The sequence below is a fragment of the Sinohyriopsis cumingii genome, chromosome 7 (assembly GCF_028554795.1).
Source record: "Sinohyriopsis cumingii isolate HCF-2022 chromosome 7, ASM2855479v2, whole genome shotgun sequence".
Taxonomy (NCBI): domain Eukaryota; kingdom Metazoa; phylum Mollusca; class Bivalvia; order Unionida; family Unionidae; genus Sinohyriopsis; species Sinohyriopsis cumingii.
In genome coordinates, this window is record NC_142967.1 from 70,080,197 (window position 1) to 70,101,155 (window position 20,959).

The following is a 20,959-nucleotide window of genomic DNA, read 5'->3' on the forward strand; positions in this document are numbered from 1 at the left end:
CTTGCAGGGGTAGGTTATTTTCCTGGAGATATTTCTTAAAGTCTGGACCAAAGACCAAATTCACCCACTCCACAAAGATCTGCCTGGTGAACCACGCCCTCGGGTTTGCCCTCCACATAACCTGCAGTTTTTCTTTCAGAATCTTATGTGACTTAAAGGCTCTGGGGTTTTCTGCATGATAAACGAGCAGCGGCTTAATCTTGCAGTCGCCGCTCGCATTGGCGCACAGTACGAGGGTTAGCCTATCCTTCATGGGTTTGTGGCCTGGCATCCTCTTCTCCTCTGCCGTTATAAAAGTCCTCCTTGGCATCTTCTTCCAGAAGAGTCCTGTCTCGTCACAGTTGAAGACTTGCTGGGGTATGTATCCTTTTACTGCTATAATTCCAGCAAAAGTTCTGAGGTAATCCTCAGCTGCCTTCATATCCGTGCTTGCTGCCTCACCATGCCTTACAACGAAGTGAATGCCGGTCCTCTTTTTAAAATTTTCGAACCAGCCCCGACTGGCTTTAAACGGCTTGCCTGATGCCTCGCCCGTCGAAGTGCCTGGGGTCTGCTGCAGCAAATCAGCGTAAATAGCTCGTGCCTTCTCGCAGATTATAGCCTCCGTCACGGTATCTCCTGCGAGCTGCTTCTCCGTGAACCACACCATCAGCAGCTTCTCCATATTTTCATGGATAGATGTCCGCTGTTTAGAAATGATTTTAACGCCCTTGGCTGGCGTTATAGCCTTTATCGACTCCTTTTGTTTCAGTATGGTGCAGATCGTAGAAGTGCTACGCTCATACTGCTTCGCCAAGTCGACTACACGCACACCTTGGTCATGTTTTTCGATAATTTCTTTCTTTAATTCAATGCACATCATTCGCTTCTTCTTTTCAGCACTGTCCTTCGCACTCACTTTCTTTGGCTCCATGGTTGGAAAAACAAGTTTTGCAAAATAACTGCAAGCACAAATGCGAGCACAACACTGATGCTTCCACTGCGAGCTAACCGCTTAAAGTGAACGAGTGAGACATGGGATACTGGGCGGATGTTGCGATGTTCACTGTGGCGATCGCTGCGCCAACTAGCAGTGGGGTATCTGAAGCTGGCTCGTAACCCGAATTTTAGCTCTCAACTCAAAGCAAAAAATCAGCCGAGAGATGGCTCATATCTCGAAAAACTCTTTAGTTGGGACACTCGTAAGTCAAGGAACCACTGTACCATGGTATGGTATACCATGACTGAATTTTTTAGACAAATGTTTTCTTTTATTTAATGTCTGTGTGGTTGTGATCTTGTGAGTGTGTGCACATATTTGTCTGCATGGCGATGATCTGTGACAATGCTAAGTCTATCTGCTACATTTTGTTTTAAAGTATATTAAATGCTTCAAAGAACAAATTTTAGTTTCTTGTATTCAAATCTGACTTTACAGTCATTTTATTTTAGGTTTTCATGAGTTAATAACTCCTTCTCAAATGTACAATGTTGCTTATTGGGATCACATGCATTGAATTATTTCTCTCCTCACCTGTGTCTTAGTCCATGTCTAAGGACCTCATTCCTAACAAGTTATCAAGGGAGTGGTGTAAATTGTTTGCAGAATTATAGATAGTTCAATTTAATGACTTCCCCAAGAGTTTATGAGGACTTCCAAAAGTTTCAAGGAGCATTTGTTTTAAATTTTACTTCATCCATGTGACCCATTGTTTAATTACCAGCATATGCACAATTTTATCCACCAAATTTAATTCCAATTTATATACATTATTCATAATTTTATCCACCAAATTTAATTCCAATTTATATACATTATTCATTAATTTTGGACAGTAAAACAACAAAATAACTGCAATACAAATTACTCTACGACTATGTATCAGAATACCAAGCTGAACATTTTTTTTGATAACCCACATGATACCAGCTATCCATATGATCTGCCCAAAAATAGTGTTTTAATAAATAACATGTTCTACAAGTTTCGTTTCTCCTAATTTTGGGAGAAAAATGAGAAGGACTGTGCATATGGTCAGGTCACAAGACAATTTCAAATTAAAGAAAAGAAATTGCCAACTTTGACAGATGATGTCAATGAATACACGTCCAGAATATTTTTCTTGTCAAATTATATACTGCATACATTTGGTAATTTGGCAACTTAGAAGCCATCCCCATGTTTAAAGCCAATCAGCATCCAAACAGTCCTATGTACCCACTGACTGAGTATAAGATCTGGTTCACTCATTTTGACTAGTGATCAAATGTCAGTGATTACTAAACCCTGAAACTGACTGGTTATGGTGGGTTTGTTTTAGCATTTTGGTGGGAGTAGGCAAAGATAGCTCCAGAATCACTCTAACAAGTAAAAAGTTTTGATCAAAATACACCACTCCCTTGATAACTCGTGCCCGGATAACTCGCAATTCCGCTTATAATGCGGTGTCCGTTTTGGCTCCCGATTTTTTCCAGAGAAAACGTATTTAAAATATCTTTAAAATATGCTGAATGTGAAAAAATTAAGATAAGAATTGGTAAATTGAACCTTGATACATTGCTCATTTTATCATCAAAAATGGTGATTAATGCCTGTAAAAATAGAATCCATATTTTGAAATTTGCAAGTTCTAAATAAGAATTAATTTCAGAGATCTCGAAAACGCTTAATTACGCGTATTTGGACGCCAGTTTTTGATCTGGGATGCAGAAAATCACTGAGGCGGGAGTCCTCCATACACATGTAATAGGTGCACGGGAAAATTCAAAGATTTGCCAGTTCTGTTTCAGCCACCTGCTTTGAGGGAAAATGTGTTGATCAGTTAGCTGTGCTGATATTTACAATGACAGAATTCAGTGACTGAAAGACTCCTTGATGTACATACATGTTGCCATTTTATAAGAGTACATAAAAAAGAACATGATGCAATAGCTAGGTGGCTAGTTCAAAGGCTTTGACTGGCGGCCGGGTGAGAAAATGTACTGATATTTAGTGATTGAATTCAGAGGCAGAAAGACCCAGTTTTAAAATCCTAGTGAGACCTCTGTTTAAAGATATCATATTATGTAAGTTTTTATGATAAATAGTTGTCAGTATACTGTAAATAAACAGTCTGGTGAAATAGCCATCAATGAAAACTTCTGGTAAATGCTAACAGGTGGCAACAGAGAATGAAATAAACACCAATTAAATGTCTTCCTGTGTGAAAGTCACGTTCTAATCCTTTAATTCCATTTCAGTGTAAACATTATAATCGCAACATATTCTGTTCATTGAAAACATGAAAAGAGTCAATCCACCATCACATCGAAACCAGTGAGTACTTCTGTGAGAACCTAATTACATGCCGGCTTTGTTTTGATCAACAACTTGGGGAAGTGTTTGTTGCATTAAAAAATCGATTACAAGAGACCTGGGGTGCTGGATTAAGGGTCTTGGAGCTGCCTCTGACGTATAGCAAAACAGTAACAAAGACAGCGACAATGATAGTGACTTTGAAGGTTTCAGTGAAACTGATGTCATTAATGCAATGGCTGTTTGGGAGAAATTTGTACAGACTCATGGTCCTGAGATGGACGTTTCTCTTGATGATATGGAGGAGTGGATTTGTGCTGACAATGATTGCCCCCCAGCCGAATATATGTCAGATGAAACAATAATTCTATAACGAACAAATTTGCAGCAGAAGATGATTCTAACTGGAGTACCACAGGTGTTGAAAGTGATGCTGATGCAGATGTTGCACCACCTCCCCCCTCTGCACAGGAAGCAATCAAATATTTTGATATTGCCATAAGGTGGCTGGAGACCCAAAATGTTGACTATGTAAAGCTCATGCAGTTGAGAAATCTGAGGGATTTTGCTTGGCGGCAGAGAAACCAAGGAGTAACACACACAAAAAAAATTAACCGATTTTTTCAAAAAGTGAATTGATATTTGTCAAGTGTGGCACAAACGGTAAGTATTAACTTGTTCTAATTTACGTTGTTTTAAATTTCTAGACCCATTAAATATGTTAGTACTGATTAACCCTTGTTTTTTGTTTTCCATTTTACTTCTATCACAATCAAATCTATCTATCTATCATTCGATTGACACTGTTTCTCGAAAAGAGTCGAGCTTTTGTATATAAAAAAACCAGTCTAATTTGGATCAAACAATAAAACTAGAATGTATCCAATTCAACATAACAATTAGTGACGTAGTACACAATGTGTGAAGTGGTACACATGTTAAGCGAGTGGAAACCATGTGGAATAATGTTTTCGATGATTGCCTCAATATATTGTAATTTATCCTGAAATTAATGTTGCTCTATGAGGAAACAATAAACAAAGTATACCGTTGTGAAGAGATATTTATTCACAGTTAATCTTAGCACGATTATAAAGTGAGTATTCAACACTATAATCTGCCTACCCCCCGCCCCCTTATTTTTCCTTTATGTCGTCGATCACTTTATTGGTTTTGGGCTTATTTTATAGGTCCCTTGATAACTCATGCCTCACTTATAGTGCGGTCGATGTTTCTGGACCGCGATGTGCGCGAGTTATCGAGAGAGTGGTGTACCAGTATGGATGAATTTTTTTGTACTAATATGTGTCTGTGATTCAGTAGTCTACCAATGCACACTAATATATTGATATATTGTTACACAACTATAATTAATCAATGAAAATTTAGGATCTTTGGTGACAAAGATTTTTCTTTATTACTTTTTGTCCTGAAATGTTGTGCAAATGGACATGAGATAATTGCATTCTTAATTCACCCATCATGAAGGATAAATTCTGAACACATACAGTTTAACTGCCCCAGGATGAAATCTGAACATATTCAGTTAAACTTCCCCAAACTCGTGGCCCCTCTGTAACTGGTATTCTTTCATAAAACTGAACACAAATGTTGGTTCCAATATGATAATTCTAATGCTAATCAACTACCCAATGCCTGACCACCTCTGTAAAATGGTCATAATTTTTGGTCCCAAAAGTGTCTGTTTTAAAAATTTTGCTGTGAAATAAAAAGAAGTTTTGTCAAAAAAATCTAACTTCTGTTCCTCAGTTCTTTGGTGCAGTTCTATGGGGTTCACTCCAGCAGCCTAATGGATACAGTGTCTGCTTCATATGGGGGAGGTTGCAGGTTCGAACCCTGGCCAAGTCATACCAAAGACTGATTAAAAATGTACTAATAGCTGCCTCACGAGGTTAGTGTTAGGATTGGTCAGCCAGGTGTCAGAATAATGTGACTGGGTGGGCCATCATACCACATGTTAGCGGCATGATGCCCCAATGCTAGACATCACTATAAACTGCCACAATGCAGATATCATAGCGATTAGTCCTACAACTTAAGACATATCACCCAATATTTTTGTTCTGGGGGATGATGGGACTTACTGCCTAACTAATGGCACTGTGTAGCATATTTTGATGTCGACTAACAGTGCAACAAAAGTCAAATTTTCAGAAATATCACACACAACTGGCAACCAATAACAATGCTTTCCTACAAAGTAAAGTTATAATGTTTTTGTCAGACTTTAATTACCCTGATATCTTTTCTCTAATAAATTCAAATTCTCACAAAAGAAATGGACCTATTTTCAAGTTTTGTTGGCCTACATTTCAGCTGGCTGGAAAGTGATGGACGCCAAGAATGCCGAAATCTGGTTAAGTTGAAATATTTTTTTTAATGAAATGAATAAAAATATATTACGCCTATTGGAACTATAAGCAACGTTTTGTTGTGTTCAAGAAACATATCCCCCACATGAACCTACTTAAACATACTTCAGCATACCTCGACTATTGTCACATTGAAACAAATTCAAATGTATGTCAAAGGAACACGAAATTGCATCTATTTGCTAGTGTCATATTTTCATTCTGCCAAGATAAAGACAGCATAGTAAGTATATTAATTACACATATATTAGTGGAAGAGTGTCAATATAGGCTGTCAAGTGTGTGAGATATTCCTGAAACTTTGACTACTCATTCCTATGTCAGTCAACATCATAACACGCTATACAAGCCTGTTATTTGGATAGTAAGACATAGCACTAAAACAAAAACATGTACTATGTCTTACACTGTAGGACTATGTAGCGATATGTTAAAGCTAAGTTAAAAATCCAAAACACACACACACACAGAGTCATTGTCAGATCTTTGGGATACTCTTCCATTGCATTAAAAAAAATCTGCAGAAAATACAAGTTTCCAAAAGATAGCTCAAGTCTACTGCCATTTGCTGATTCAAAGAGGATTAATATTAAATACACCGAACATGGGTCACATGTAAGTGACTTACTATAGTTTTGATTACTTTATATAATGTTATGCAAAGATACACTTATACTTTATATAGTGATACTTTTACATAACAAGATGTCAAGGAAAAATGGTCTTTGACTTACAGAATCACCCTCTATAAATGAAGCATTATAACTAATATTATCATATTATTGTTATTTGTATTGCTGGTACAGTTATTATCATCATCATGAATAATATAATTATTACAGTACTCCTTCATTATAACACTTTCCATTGAGCATAATCCCTTATAGTGAAATTGCCTTAAAATGAAGTACATGATACATCACTCCTTCATTATAATGTTATAGGAGCCAGTGTATTCCATCTTAAGCCAAAAAAAATATGTTTCTGGTTGCCCAACTGTCCATATTTTTCATTGCCAACCCAAGCACTTTTTTCACCCCCAGGGTAAAAGAAAAATTCCCTCTAAACTGATTTGTGCATGTAACTGAGTCAGTTTAGCCCAGTACTTGAAGTGCTTAGCACATTATGTATACTAATTATTATAATATACACATTTAAAAAAACAATAAACTAACTACCTACCCTAATTTTAAAAGCAGTGCAATAGGAAACCTATTCTTTTCTGGCCTTTTAGAAAGACTGCCTAATAATGATGTACATGAAATATGCAATGTTACTACCACTTAACAAATTAACATTCATGCTCATAAAAGGAACCATGCTATAATGGAAGGCCTTACAGCGAGGAAATACTGTATTATTATTATTATTATTACTATTATTATTATTATCATAATAATGTTCTAGTGGTTGTTATTATCATTACTATCATATATATATTGAATTGCTATATTTCATATAATGCCTTGATGGCAATAACTTTTTGCAGCCTATTAAAAACTGTACTGATTAGCAGTTTAAGTCTGACAGCTGAATGACAGTTATCTGCACTGAATAAATGAGACACTGCTGCATTAAAGGACTTTAGTTAGGATTCCTGATTAGATAATATTTTTATCTGTTATAAGTTGAAGCCACTGTGAACAACACAGACCAGCCTAATGTACCAGTAGATCATAATCTACCCTGCTGACCTGCAATGATGATGATAGTAAACAGAGCACAATATAAAAATTTAATAAATTGGGTATTTTGCTCCATGGTTTCAAACTAACTGTTTTGTTCAGCATTAGATGGGGTATTTTGTAAACACTGCAAACACAAAAATACCAAAGACCCAAATTGCCAAATTCAATGAGACGTTAATGATGTCTCTCTAAATGTATCAAATGTCTTAGATGGCCAAGACTAGCACATGGTGCATTTGAATATATGGCTCTGTTTGAGTAAGTGTTCTCACAGGGATCAAGTACACTCATTTCAAACATGCACAGATTATCTGAAACTTGAAATGACAGCATAGTTTATATTGATTGAACATGCCATTATACAACATGGGCTGTGATTATGGCACCAGCAAATATACCAACAACTTTGGATTGAATACTTAAAATAGCTTCATGTAAATTTATTTTTATAAAAAATTCATTTTGAGTTGATTTGTCTGTGAAAATGGGAAATTTGCAGTGGATCTAGAGCTATGATAATACCTGAGACCCTTCTGTATAAAATTCTCAATGCATCAAAGTAGAAAAGATCATAAAGTAATTGACACTAAAGTTCACTTAAAATAATAAAAGCTGACTGAACATTACAGATCATTATCTGCTAGAGTAGAAAGGCAGACATGGGTCTACAATGCTCACATTTCAGAGTGTGTTAGAGGAGTAAATACAGTATCTCTAATGGACACGTGTACATTATGGAAATGTCCATTAAAACAGGTTAAAATGCAGTAAAATGACAAATTTACCTGGACTGTACCACTTGTGGAACTTTGAGCTCAACGCTGCACTTGGACGGATGTGGAACATTGACTTCACACTCGGTTTCCACTGGGGTGTTACATCCTGATTTGAGCTCTGCCAGAAGTTCTCGTCCAAAGTTTTGTGTGTAAAACTGTGGACAAAATGGCAGGATATCTTGCAGGTTTCGAAGGCCTTAAAAACAAAAATGATATTTCTATAAAGAGTGTTCATGCTCTATGAAATACTTGCTTGTTCCACCTTCACTATCAGATATGTGACTGAAATAACCACTTCCTGATCATGACAGCAGTGGTTGGTCAACAATGGAAAGACAGTCTGCCACTGTAAAATATATGATATACCTTCTAAACTTAATGTGTGGTCTTTCACTATATTGCACCCCACAGTAGAGCACATTCCCTGATATGACATGCATTGCCAGGGATCCTATTATGCCAGTTGAATTCTATTGTTATATCCAGTAAACCCCTCCCCCATTAGAATGTGGACTTTTATGGCAGTATAGTCAGGGACTGTACAACGTATATTGTACTCCATTATAAGGTGACTTTGTACATAGGATGTAATCCTAAAATGGCTTCCTTAAAAAGCTTTATATTAAGGGATCAATGTCCTAACATAATGTACCCCAGCATAAGGTAATGAGAGCATAATCTGGATTGGAAAATGCCATGGTGCAGCTAATTTCAGGTTAACTAGATATTCAGACATGTTAATGGTTTTGAGTTACCTGAGCACATGAAAAAAAATTTGATGCAGTAATGTAAGTGTCCAAGGAAACTATGATTCCACAGTGTAGACAACAACATTAAGATGGCAAAACTGTAAATGCAATTAAGATAATCTCATTTTTCTAGCACTATTTGTGCATAATGTACTATTATTTTCTTTTAGTCTCTTTAAAATGTGGTGTTCCCCAAATATGTGGGGTCAAGGGTCAGTGACTCTGCCTTTGGTATCCTGTGTGCAACTGATATTCAAAGCTGCTATTAAATTGAATACAAACTCCTTGAGAATATAACCTGTATTAAATGGAAATACATTCATAACCCCATTGTGCTCTGTTATAATTTTATCCTCAGTAAAATGTGTATCTTATAAGTAATATATATATATATATATATATATATATATATATATATATATATATATATATATATATATATATATATGACACTGATAATCAAAAACATCCTCAGATTTATCAAAATCTCCAAGAATCCAACAGTTTGCCGACACTATTTTTATGCTTGAGCTATCAAGTTTCAGTGTAATAGTATCAATTTATTGTGTATGAATTTATCCATGTTTTGAGATGAACAGAGAAACTGTTCATAACATACTTCGTACAGATTAAGATAAACATCAGTGATTTGATATATACCAAGAAAATGTCCATCCGGAACACTCCCGACTAAATCAGACATTTAAGACATAAAGGTGAAAAGTTCTGAATAAAAAGAGAATGCATAGAAATTTATTTTAAAAAAGGCACTTAAGCCTATGTCCAGATATGGGCTAAATTTCAATGTCTTTTTAAAGTTGATTCTATTTCAAGGAGATATATTCATAACATGTTAATTTCTTTTATTTTGGACCCAATTATAAGGCACAGGCTAAAACTCTTTATTGTAATATATAATCTACAGTTTTATAAAATGACCTTGTACCAAGACTTTTTCAGAGTTTCCATAATTTATAGACCAGGTGATCAATACAATATTGTACTAATATAATAAACCCCAAGTATAAAGTGACCATGTGACTTTCTTCACCTAGTATTATAGCATGGGATCACTGTACAGACTACAAGTTAGTTGCAATGAACCACGCCAGGAATCCGACATTTTGGGTTTTCTAGGTAACCTATATTTTAAACACGTATTTGTAAAACTTTCTTCATGAATGGTTCAAACTAAGCCATAATTTTTATTCCTGGGCTAATTGTTCTAGTCAAATTTAGTTTCACAACCATTCACGTTGTGCTTGAAGAATTCAGACGTGGAACAGTTGCTACCCGAAAAACAGATGTCTTGACAAGAATGGTTAAATAAAAATTTTATACTTCACCACGCACATTTTTGTATGTGGGACTTTAAACAAATTTGCAGGAGTTTTTGTGTTTTCTGTCCTCCAGGTGTGCGAATTCATACAAAATTTTGCAAAATTCGTGCAATGGCACACCCTGACGGCATCTCCACTTAAGTACTTGTCATATCTAATGACTTTCCTGTGAAGTTTCTCTTGTACTTTGTCAATACTTCCTGTTTGTCACACAGAGAACAAGCTACATTGATTTCTGATTGGTGGTTATTGTTTAACCTGAAGCGGAACAACCAATAACCACAAATGAGAATTCAATGTAACATATTTCAATGTGCAATACGCCGGTAGTGTAGCTTTCAAATCAAACCAAGAAGTCAAGAATTCAAAGTATGAACTTTGTGTGAAAGTGCTTATTAAATGATGAGTAAAGTACTTCATTATACATGTGGAATATGTTTGGAATGTATAATATATGCTGAACATACTTCTGGGTTAAAATAATTAGCATGAAATAGCTGGGTGAGGGACAGATTATGAACCATGTCACTTTGTGTTAACTTATAGATGGAGAGTTGGTATTCTCAAATAATCTTTTTTGTTTTTACTAATAAACATGAGTGACTGTGACTGCAAATACCATTTCAGATGGATTATAATTTTACAGAATAACAAGGCAACTAATAATATTTATTCATGGCTGCTGAAGACTAAAATAACATGCAAAAGGTAAGTATCGTTTTGTATCGATTCTGTCGTTTGTACTGATATGTGTATTGTTTCAGCAAAAGTATCGATGCATCAATATATCGATGAAACATTTCACCCTAATCATTTATAACATGGTACAATTTTATGGCTCATCTAAACATTTTTGTAACAAGGGACTAGATTACTTTCAGCCTAATTTTGTTTCTTTTATATTGTCAGAACTATAAATATTAACATTACAGATTGCCTTACACTTACATGGATTGTCTTGGAAGTTCTTCCCCTCTTTGGCATCCTCAGCAAGTTTTTCTACTGTATCCTATAAGAAAGGGAATGATGTGAGAGATAGAACGCTTACAAATTTTCATGAATTTTGCAAATGATACCAATTACAAAAACATTAACATAGATTATTTATACCTCCCTTAGTCTCACACATGAACATATATCATTTAGACCTCCCTTAGTCTCACACATTAACATAGATCATTTATACGTCCCTTAGTCTCACACATGAACATAAATCATTTATAGCACCCTTAGTCTCACACATGAACATATATCATTTAGACCTCCCTTAGTCTCACACATGAACATATATCATTTATACCTCCCTTAGTCTCACACATGAACATAGATCATTTATACTTCCCTTAGTCTCACACATGAACATATATCATTTATACCACCCTTAGTCTCACACAAGAACATAGATCATTTATACCACCCTTAGTCTCACACATGAACATAAATCATTTATAGCACCCTTAGTCTCACACATGAACATATACCATTTAGACCTCCCTTGGTCTCACACATGAACATATATCATTTATACTTCCCTTAGTCTCACACATGAACATAGATCATTTATACTTCCCTTAGTCTCACACATGAACATAGATCATTTATACCACCCTTAGTCTCACACAAGAACACAGATCATTTATACCACCCTTAGTCTCACACATGAACATATATCATTTAGACCTCCCTTAGTCTCACACATGAACACATATCATTTATACCTCCCTTAGTCTCACACATGAACATAGATCATTTATACTTCCCTTAGTCTCACACATGAACATGTATCATTTATACCACCCTTAGTCTCACACAAGAACATAGATCATTTATACCACCCTTAGTCTCACACATGAACATATATCATTTAGACCTCCTTTAGTCTCACACATTAACATAGATCATTTATACCACCCTTAGTCTCACACATGAACATATATTATTTATACCACCCTTAATTACAAACAATGTTCAAGTCTCTATAACTGTTCAAAAGGACACAAAGCAACAATTCTAAATTATAACAGAATACTTCTCAAGGTCACAGTATATTGTATGGGAATGGAATGAGCATCAACCAAAGGCCAGTGACGAAATTGGTTGGTCACTGGAAATGAGTAGTTGGCCTATAATAAAAGATTATGATTTGTGAAGTACATGCATGTGGAATTTAACTACCTGAATCAAATGAGGTATGACAAGATTTGTTGTTGTTGTTGTTGTTGTTGTTGTGGTGTTTAACGCCATTTTTCAGGACACGACAGCTTATAAATGGCGGCCAGTATTAGTGGTGGAGTAAGAACCCAGCAAAACCCCAGAAAGAACCACCGACCCACAAGAAGCTACTGGCAAGCTTTCTCACGTACCTACATTGGGGTATGTCAAGAAAACAACTACTGGACAATCCTGAAGTGTACATGTACTGCACAGTAGTCTAACTGGCAATGGCTAGGATGAGATGATGTTGATGTGGGGCATTCAAGACAACTCTGGCCATACTGACAATGGCTAGGATGAGATTATGTTGATGTGGGGCATTCAAGTCAACTCTGGCCACATTGGCAATAGCTAGGATGAGATGACGTTGATGTGGGGCATTCAATTCAACTCTGGCCACACTGGTAATGGCTAGGATGAGACGATGTTGGTGAGTGTGGCAAATTCAAGATAACTCTAGCCACACTGGCAATGGCTAGGATGAGATGATTATGGTGAGTGTAGCACATTCAAGATAACTCGATCCACACTGGCAATGGCTAGGATGAGATGATGTTGATGTGGGGCATTCAAAACAACTATGGCCACATTGCCAAAGGCTAGGATGAGATGATGTTGGTGAATGTGGGGCATTTAAGTCATCTCTGGCCACACTGGCAATGGCTAGGATGAAATGATGTTGATGTGGGGCATTCAAAACAACTCTAGCCACATCAGCAAAGGCTAGGATGAGATGATGTTAGTGAGTGTGGGTCATTCAAGTTCACTGTCAAGCTGCAAACTTCACCTTTGCATTACATTCCTCACAGATGGAAAGGTTATTTAGTTTTCAATCTTTATTGGGAAAACTTGGCCAGATATGCTGCCAGACAACCACTTCATGTAAGACTTCAGGTTCTATATCAACTATGTTGGATCACTGTTATACAATAGGCAGGATAATAATGTCTACTTCAGCCATTTTCATAGCAGATACATGTTGATATATCTTTTGTGATTTTTGTTTTAAAAACAGTCTTTGAAAGAGAGAAAAATAATGCAGTGAAACAAATGAAGGCTTAAGTAAAACTTGTTTGCATGCTGTTATAGAAATAGCACAACAAATGGTTCATTTGCAATGTGCCATGGCACACATACTAGCAGGATCCATACCACAATATACTGATCTATCAGTAAATGGGTACACTCACACTAATTAGCATCCCTCTTTCACGAATTAAAACTTAAATGTGGTCAATTAGGTTTTAAACAAAAACTGTCAGTCACTGCTCAAGGAATACATCTCTAACAGTCACTAAATCATAATAAGGACATTTACTTGATGGCACCCAATTTTGACTAACGGAAAGGGATTACTCACTCGCTTTAAAAAGAGGCCTTAGTCATTTAAATCTTTGATTGGAAATTATAACAATGTCAAAAGCATTAACTCTGGATTTGAAATATGAGATACAAAGTCTTTCTGCCCTCACTCCAAGATAGTAAAAAGAAATTTCTCAAACTCCAGACTCAGACTAAACTAAAAATTCTGACATTTGATTAGCTGTTGTCAAATGACTGATCAATCAGATGTCAGAATTTTGAATTTAGTCAAAATGTGGCTGTGAAATCTTGTAGCCACTGCACAAAGACCTACTTTAAAATCAGAAATTAATGTTGGGTTTAAGTTTCATTATTCCTGCTCATTTAGAAAACCCATCAATTTAAATGATAAAAGTTTTTCCTTGCCCCTCACCCTGGTCATTATTGTACAAATCCATAATATTCAATATCCACAAATTTACTTTTAGACAGGGAACAACAAAACTTTAACTGTAACTGGGTCTGTGCACTTTGCATTTGGATGCAACTTATCAGTGTGTATATTCGGTATTTTGTATCTTAAAATTTATGTATTCTGTATCAACTTCTACCACACCATGTTATTTCTACTGGGTGGAAAAAAATATCTTAATGTATACATTTATATGTAAGAAATCATGTAGAATGCATGTCAACAATGCTGGTAACTGCTGCAAGTATCCGTTCAATTAAGTCATCATGACATGTGTACTGGGCATATTCTCATCATTAGCAAATGACCTGCCCCATGATTAATAGTTCTCTATGCAGATGACTTCAATTTGTGTGCAGAAACAACTTTACTTCTTTCAATCACAGTGACCTTAACCATGAACCTTTTGACCAAACAGGCAATAGGATTCTTCCTTACCCCAAGTGCAAGACATCCACAAAGTTTGGTGCAAGTAGACTGAAGAGAATTCTAGTGTAGAAACAATTTTCTTCTTCCAGTCAGTAGCCCTGACCATTGATTTTTCAACCTAAAAATCAATAGGAATCTTTCTTATCACAAGTGGAACCATTCCCCACCCCCAGTTTGAAGATTTGCAACTCTTGAATTGAAAATATAAGGGATAAAAACCACTTAAAACAGGAGGGGATTTTCTAAATAACAGAAAATTCAATCGTAAAATATCATAAATTTACATGCCTTTGTATGCATGGGAATCTGTTGCACATACAATTCAACAGACTTAGTTCAATTTTTATTTCAGAAAGATTTGTCCATTTTTTAAAATTCCAGTGTGTGTGTGTGAGTGTGTGTGTGTGTGTGTGTGTGTGTGTGTGTGTGTGTGTGTGTGTGTGTGTGTGTGTGTGTGATTTTGCTTTCCCCTAGATACCTCAAAGGATGAAAAGAAAGGCTTGAAAAGATATCTTATTTTCTTTTTTAGGATTGTATTGCTATTGCTTCTGTTAAAGGGAACCAAAATCAAGTGCCAGTCTCACATGTGCAAATATAAGGCAAGACTGTTTATACCATATTACATGGCAGGAATGTAGTGATTGATCCTCTAAATATGTCAGTCAGGTGTAAAATGCATATTCATCTGTAGTGAGAAAACATTAGATCCCTCAAATGAGGGACCCGAGTGGTCTAAAGCGCACTCCGTTACGGATCACTGCCATCTCACCTCTGTCTGCATTGGTTCGAGTCTAGGATTCGGCTGATGTGGGTATGTGAAAAAGTTTTCCAGTAGCTTCTCGTGGGATGGTGGTTCTTCTCAGGTTCTTCCTCCACCATTAATACCGGCCGCCATGCATAGCCTATCGTGTGCTGAAAAAATGGCGTTAAACCCCACAACAACAACATCAACAACAACAACCCTCAAATGAAATGACAGTCGAGCCTCCTAAAAGAATTTCCATGAATTCAAGTTAAGACCTTTCCTTCTTTTTAACCTCCAAATGTTGAAACCATCTCTGATATTCTTCAGCAGCAGGATTTTCAAATTAGCCTTTGTGGTAGCCATATTGGATGTAGGATTTGGACCATTTTCATTTAGGACCAACTAGATACCCTTAGAAGATTTTTGGTGAAAAAACAATGCCAGTATACCCATCAATTCAAGAGAATTAGTGACAATAAGATTTCAACATGTTCATTGTGGCAGCTATTTTGGATGTCTGCAAGGCACCGTCTTCATTTAGGACTAACTTGAGATGAAGGAGTCTGTGAAAAGATTATGTTGATACTGCTATTAATTTTGGAGGAATTAGCAATAACAAGATTTTCAAGACTGCTACCATGGTGGCCATATTTGCTGTCAGATCAGCATCGAATCACGACCATTTAGACACCATAAGAAGTCTTCTTGTGAACATTCCTTGTCAATATGACTTTTGATTTAGGAGGCGTAGCCACAAGAATATTTTTAAGATGGCTGCCATATTTGAGGTCAGTTTGGTACCATTTTCATTTAGAACCAACTTGATATTATAATGTCTTCCTTCTGACAGTAGAGATAGGATTTTCAAATATGTGGCAGCCTTGTCGTGGCAGCCTCATTTTCATTTAGGACTAGATATGATATAAGTATTCTGGTGAAAACCTTATTTCAGTATGACTTTCTGTTCAGGAGAAGTAGCAATTAACAAGATTTTCAAGTTGGCTATGATGATGGCATGAAATCGTTTACACAAATCCTTATATTCTGTGTTGTGTGCACTGTTACAACATTCCTCAATATAAGCTGGCATGAATATCACAGATGACTATCATAGTTCTCATCAACAGTGTTATAATGTTGGAGCACCATATGACTTATAATAAGAGATTGCTATAAGAAAATGTGCTTGGGCAAGGAATCAAAACTTGAAGCCCTCTGCCCTGATTAACAATGAAAAATAAACAAAAGTTAAAAAAAAAGAAATATAGGACACTTACAAATATCAGCTGAACTTTGTCCTCACAGTAAAAACAATTTTCACTTGGCTCCCAGTCCACTACTTCATCTGGCTCCAAACCTGGAGAATTGAGAATACAATTTTTTTATTTTCTTTACACATTAAAATGATCTAATTTGGCATCCCCTCCACATATTCCCATTTATACCATATCACTTGGGGGTCACGAGTGGCCGAGTGGTCTAAAGCGCTCTCCATTACGGATCACTGCCATCTCACCTCTGCCTGTGTGGGTTCGAGTCTAGGATTTGGCCAATGTGGGTATGTGAGAAAGCTTGCCGGTAGCTTCTCATAGGTCGGTGGTTCTTCCCAGGTTCTTCCTCCACCATTAATACTGGCTGCCATGCATAGCCTATTGTGTGCTGAAAAATGGCCTTAAACCCCACAACAACAACAACCATATCACTTCTCATTCTGGAAGCAAACTACAGAGTAATCTCTTAGCATGTAAGCTTTATGTTGGTTGCTTTGTAAACTTAAATTCCCCTTGACAGTGACCAATGCAACTATAAAAGTAGGTGAAAATGTTTCACAGAACAGCTTCAAGCCCTGAAGAACAATAATGTTTAAACAACTCAGCTAAACAGGAGCCTAATAGGTGGACTATATGCTTTTCATTATACTGTTATATAAAGTAATATACAGGTGTCTGTAACATTCATCTCATTTTCTGAATTTTTCCATGTAAGAATGGTCAACTGTCAATCACAAAAAATTTCCCCCAAAGACAAGCGTTTTTAATAAGCAGAGATCAGTAGATAACCCCATTTATGTCACAAAAGTCAAGCAGCTTTTAAAAAAATTTCAAATGGAAGTCAAAATAACCCAGTTTTGGAATGTGACACATTTAATAGGTTATATTAGAGCATAGAAACCATCTTTAGGTTTAAATGTTCAAAATCCACTAAAGACCATCGTGACTTGCTTATTGTATCAAAATCCACTTAAGACCATAATGACTTGCTTACTGTATCATGCGTGAAATATGTTTATCCCAAGAAGCACCTCAGTGCAAATTTGGTGGCAAAAGATAAAAGTGTAAGTTATAGGAATTATAAACCTGTTCACAACTGTTACAAGTTTAATTAATCCTATCCACAGGGGCTCATATCGTTGCTTACAAATTGACCTGTCATACATGTACTATATAATAACTACTAGGGAGGACACTTGTCTCCTTGCTTATGTGACCTGTTTAAGAATAAACGATGATATTTCAAGTTATGCTTTGCACAGCTTAATAAATTTGGTACCGATATTTAGCTCAGGCGTTCAACTGTGTATCCCTATGAAAAGTTTGACTTAATATCACACCTTTAAGGAAAGCCAAATCATTTTCCCATGCTACCACTCAACATGGCCCTGATCACGCCCACTTAATATGCAAGAATAACGTGCTGAATGGAATACTACCGTCTCATTGGTCAACTGAAAATAAGTTATAAATAAATACAGGACGTCATTTTCTTTTAACCAATGAGAGGACAATATTCCATTCAGCGGCATCTCAATTGCATATTAAGTGGGTGCTATTACAGCCATGTTGAGATGTAGCATGGGAAAATTATTTGGCATTCCTTTTGATAGGGATACACAGTCGAATGCCTGAGCCAAATATCAGTACCAAATTTATTAAGTTACACAAAGTGTAGCTTAAAACATCAGTGTTTATTCTTAAACAGGTCATGTGAGCAAGGAGACAAGTGTCCTCCCTAGTAGTTATTATATAGTACATGAATGACAGGTCAATTGTAAGCAACGAAAAGAGCCCCAGTGAACCTATCAAGTAGATCACAGTGACCCAAGTTTGGTGCACAATACATGTTAATCAAAAATTGCATATACAGTCTAACCAAGGTATCAAAACTTAAGGTGTACCCGTACAGAAGTTACAGACTGAACTGGAAGGATGGAGACAATTTTAAACTATTCTGAGTGAAACCCTGATACAGGTGATCATCCCAAGATGCATCCAGTGTGTAAGTTTCATGGCAATAAATGAAATGGCAATTAGAATTGGTACATGGACATGATTTTTAAGTAATTTTTGATAAACAATGAAAGTCTGTTGCAGTGATCCTCTTTTGATGTATGATGCAGATAATTCCAAGTCAAGTTTATAATGTGCAGCTGAATAGCAGGGACAACACACAGGACAGATGAACACAATTTGAAGCAATTTTTTATTAAATCCATAAATTAGGTCACAGCAACCAAGATTTTGTGCATGACAGCTGTCCATCCTATGGTGTACCCTCAGCATCAGCTTGATGACAATAAAAATGGTGTTGGAACTAGGACCAGGACACAATAATTGTACCGGTTTTTGCTGAATCATAATGGAATTGCTCTGGCATTCAACAATTTTGCACAAGGTCCAAAATCTAAGGAAATGGTGACCAGATTTTAAATACTGGCAATTTTTGTTATTAAAAAGAAGGGTGAGGTTTAGGGACACTACAATTTTCTTTATTTTGATAGTTAAATGATATGGTTTGATTTGGGTTTGAGGGTACACATCTAGGTCTAACTTTTGATGCACATCGCTAAGACGACTATAGCTCTGCATGGCCATTTTAGCTTTCTGATCTTTGGAAGTACATTTTAAAAATCGAACTGATAATGTTTTCTTACTTTCTGATATTTAAAAATGCCTTTACTGTGAAAAAATATTTATGTATTTAAAGAACACAAGTGTACATAATGCTATTTAAAGTACATTTCATAAAATAGCATAAGTGTTGCATTTTGGTTAACTATCGGGGTGTGTGGGGTGTGGCATTTTATGCACTACTGTCTCCCTATGGTGATTAAGATATGAAAATTTGTTAATTTATGGAGCCTATCAGTTTCAGGTAGAAGACTGTCCCCTGAGTTCATTCAAGGTGCAACGTGATGCTCTCATTTAAATCGACAGAGAGCATATGATTTACCTACTAACAGTCTGCTACAGACAGCATATGATTTACCTACTAACAGTCTGCTACAGACAGCATATGATTTACCTACTAACAGTCTGCTACAGACAGCATATGATTTACCTACTAACAGTCTGCTACAGACAGCATATGATTTACCTAACAGTGATCAGAAATAAATGTTCATAAAAATCAAAGTAGGTGAAAGACTTGTACACTGACTTTCTCTACAGTGTGAGAGTTGTAAAGCAAATAAATTGACCACATGCCTTGTCCTCTTTCAGCAGTGTCTCAAAATCCTGGAGAAGAACCAAAATATATCAGTATATTACAGCAACCCAGTATTGGTATGTGATGTATTTCCAGCTCAAGAAGCACCCACAGTGCAAGTTTGATGCATACAGGTGATGTAGTATAGGATTTACAGCTTAAACGAACGACGGGATGAACAGATACTCTCATGAACCAAAGGACAATGAATCCTATATAATGATTTCTTCTTGAAGGATAAATTGTTTAAAAATGGTGTTTTTTAAAACAAATATTTTTTGTAGCTGTGTAGGGTAGGTGGCAGCTACATTGGGGAATTAGCTTGTAGAGCAAACAAACAAATGTCACAGCTACATATTTCTTTAATGGTTTCTTTTCACTGTAACAAATTCAAATTCGAAACCTCTCACTAACCGTTTCTGCCTCTGTATATATATCAGCATATCAGACTTCAAAGCAGACATCCTGATATCATGTTTCTATAACTGGCTTGATTGTTTCTGGTACACAGATCTGTTTCCTACATTAAACTAAACAACTGAAATCACACTAATGAGTTGTCTAGAAGTTGATTTGAAAACATATAAATGATTATAATACATCTGATCAGACTTGCACTCACTTTCAACCTCATCTTCAAAATATAAATGTTAAATAAATGTAGTTTATGTGTAAGGGCTGGCAAAGATTGTCAGAGTTCCAATATAAAATATCTATTTCTTTCAAATATATATACTATTTCTTTCAAATCTATAAGATACTCTTGCTAATTAGAGAAACTTAATCTACTATCTTGTCTCTAATATCATCAGCATTTTCAAAATCAAAAACTAATTGTAAGCCCTGTAAATAATTATTTAACTAATTAATTTAATTAATTTGCATAAACACAAATTCCTGTTGTTCTCACTTACATAGACCACAGAGCTAGACCTGTTAAACCGAAAGATTAATGTCCATAAGGCCACGAGGTGAGTGTGCTGTAAAGATTCTGCGTGTACTGTTCTGGACTGCAGAAGCAGAGCATTTCTTGAAATGTGGATTCTATCCAATATGGCTATGTATAAAACTAGAAAATTGGAAAACATTTAA

General features: G+C 36.0%; 1 protein-coding gene across 2 annotated transcripts in view; it reads right to left on the reverse strand.

Annotated features, from left to right (window-relative positions):
• Positions 1 to 20,959, reverse strand: part of LOC149795472 (uroporphyrinogen-III synthase-like) — a 223,329-nt gene that overhangs the window by 187,154 nt on the left and 15,216 nt on the right. For both annotated transcript variants that reach the window (XM_089965265.1, XM_089965264.1), the window contains 3 exons: positions 16,660 to 16,739; positions 11,169 to 11,229; positions 8,141 to 8,327 (listed from right to left, as the gene is read on the reverse strand). In XM_089965265.1, coding sequence (XP_089821391.1) covers positions 8,141 to 8,327; positions 11,169 to 11,204 — 223 coding nt within the window. In that variant the 5' untranslated portion in view covers positions 11,205 to 11,229; positions 16,660 to 16,739. The remainder of the gene's footprint in view (positions 1 to 8,140; positions 8,328 to 11,168; positions 11,230 to 16,659; positions 16,740 to 20,959) is intronic.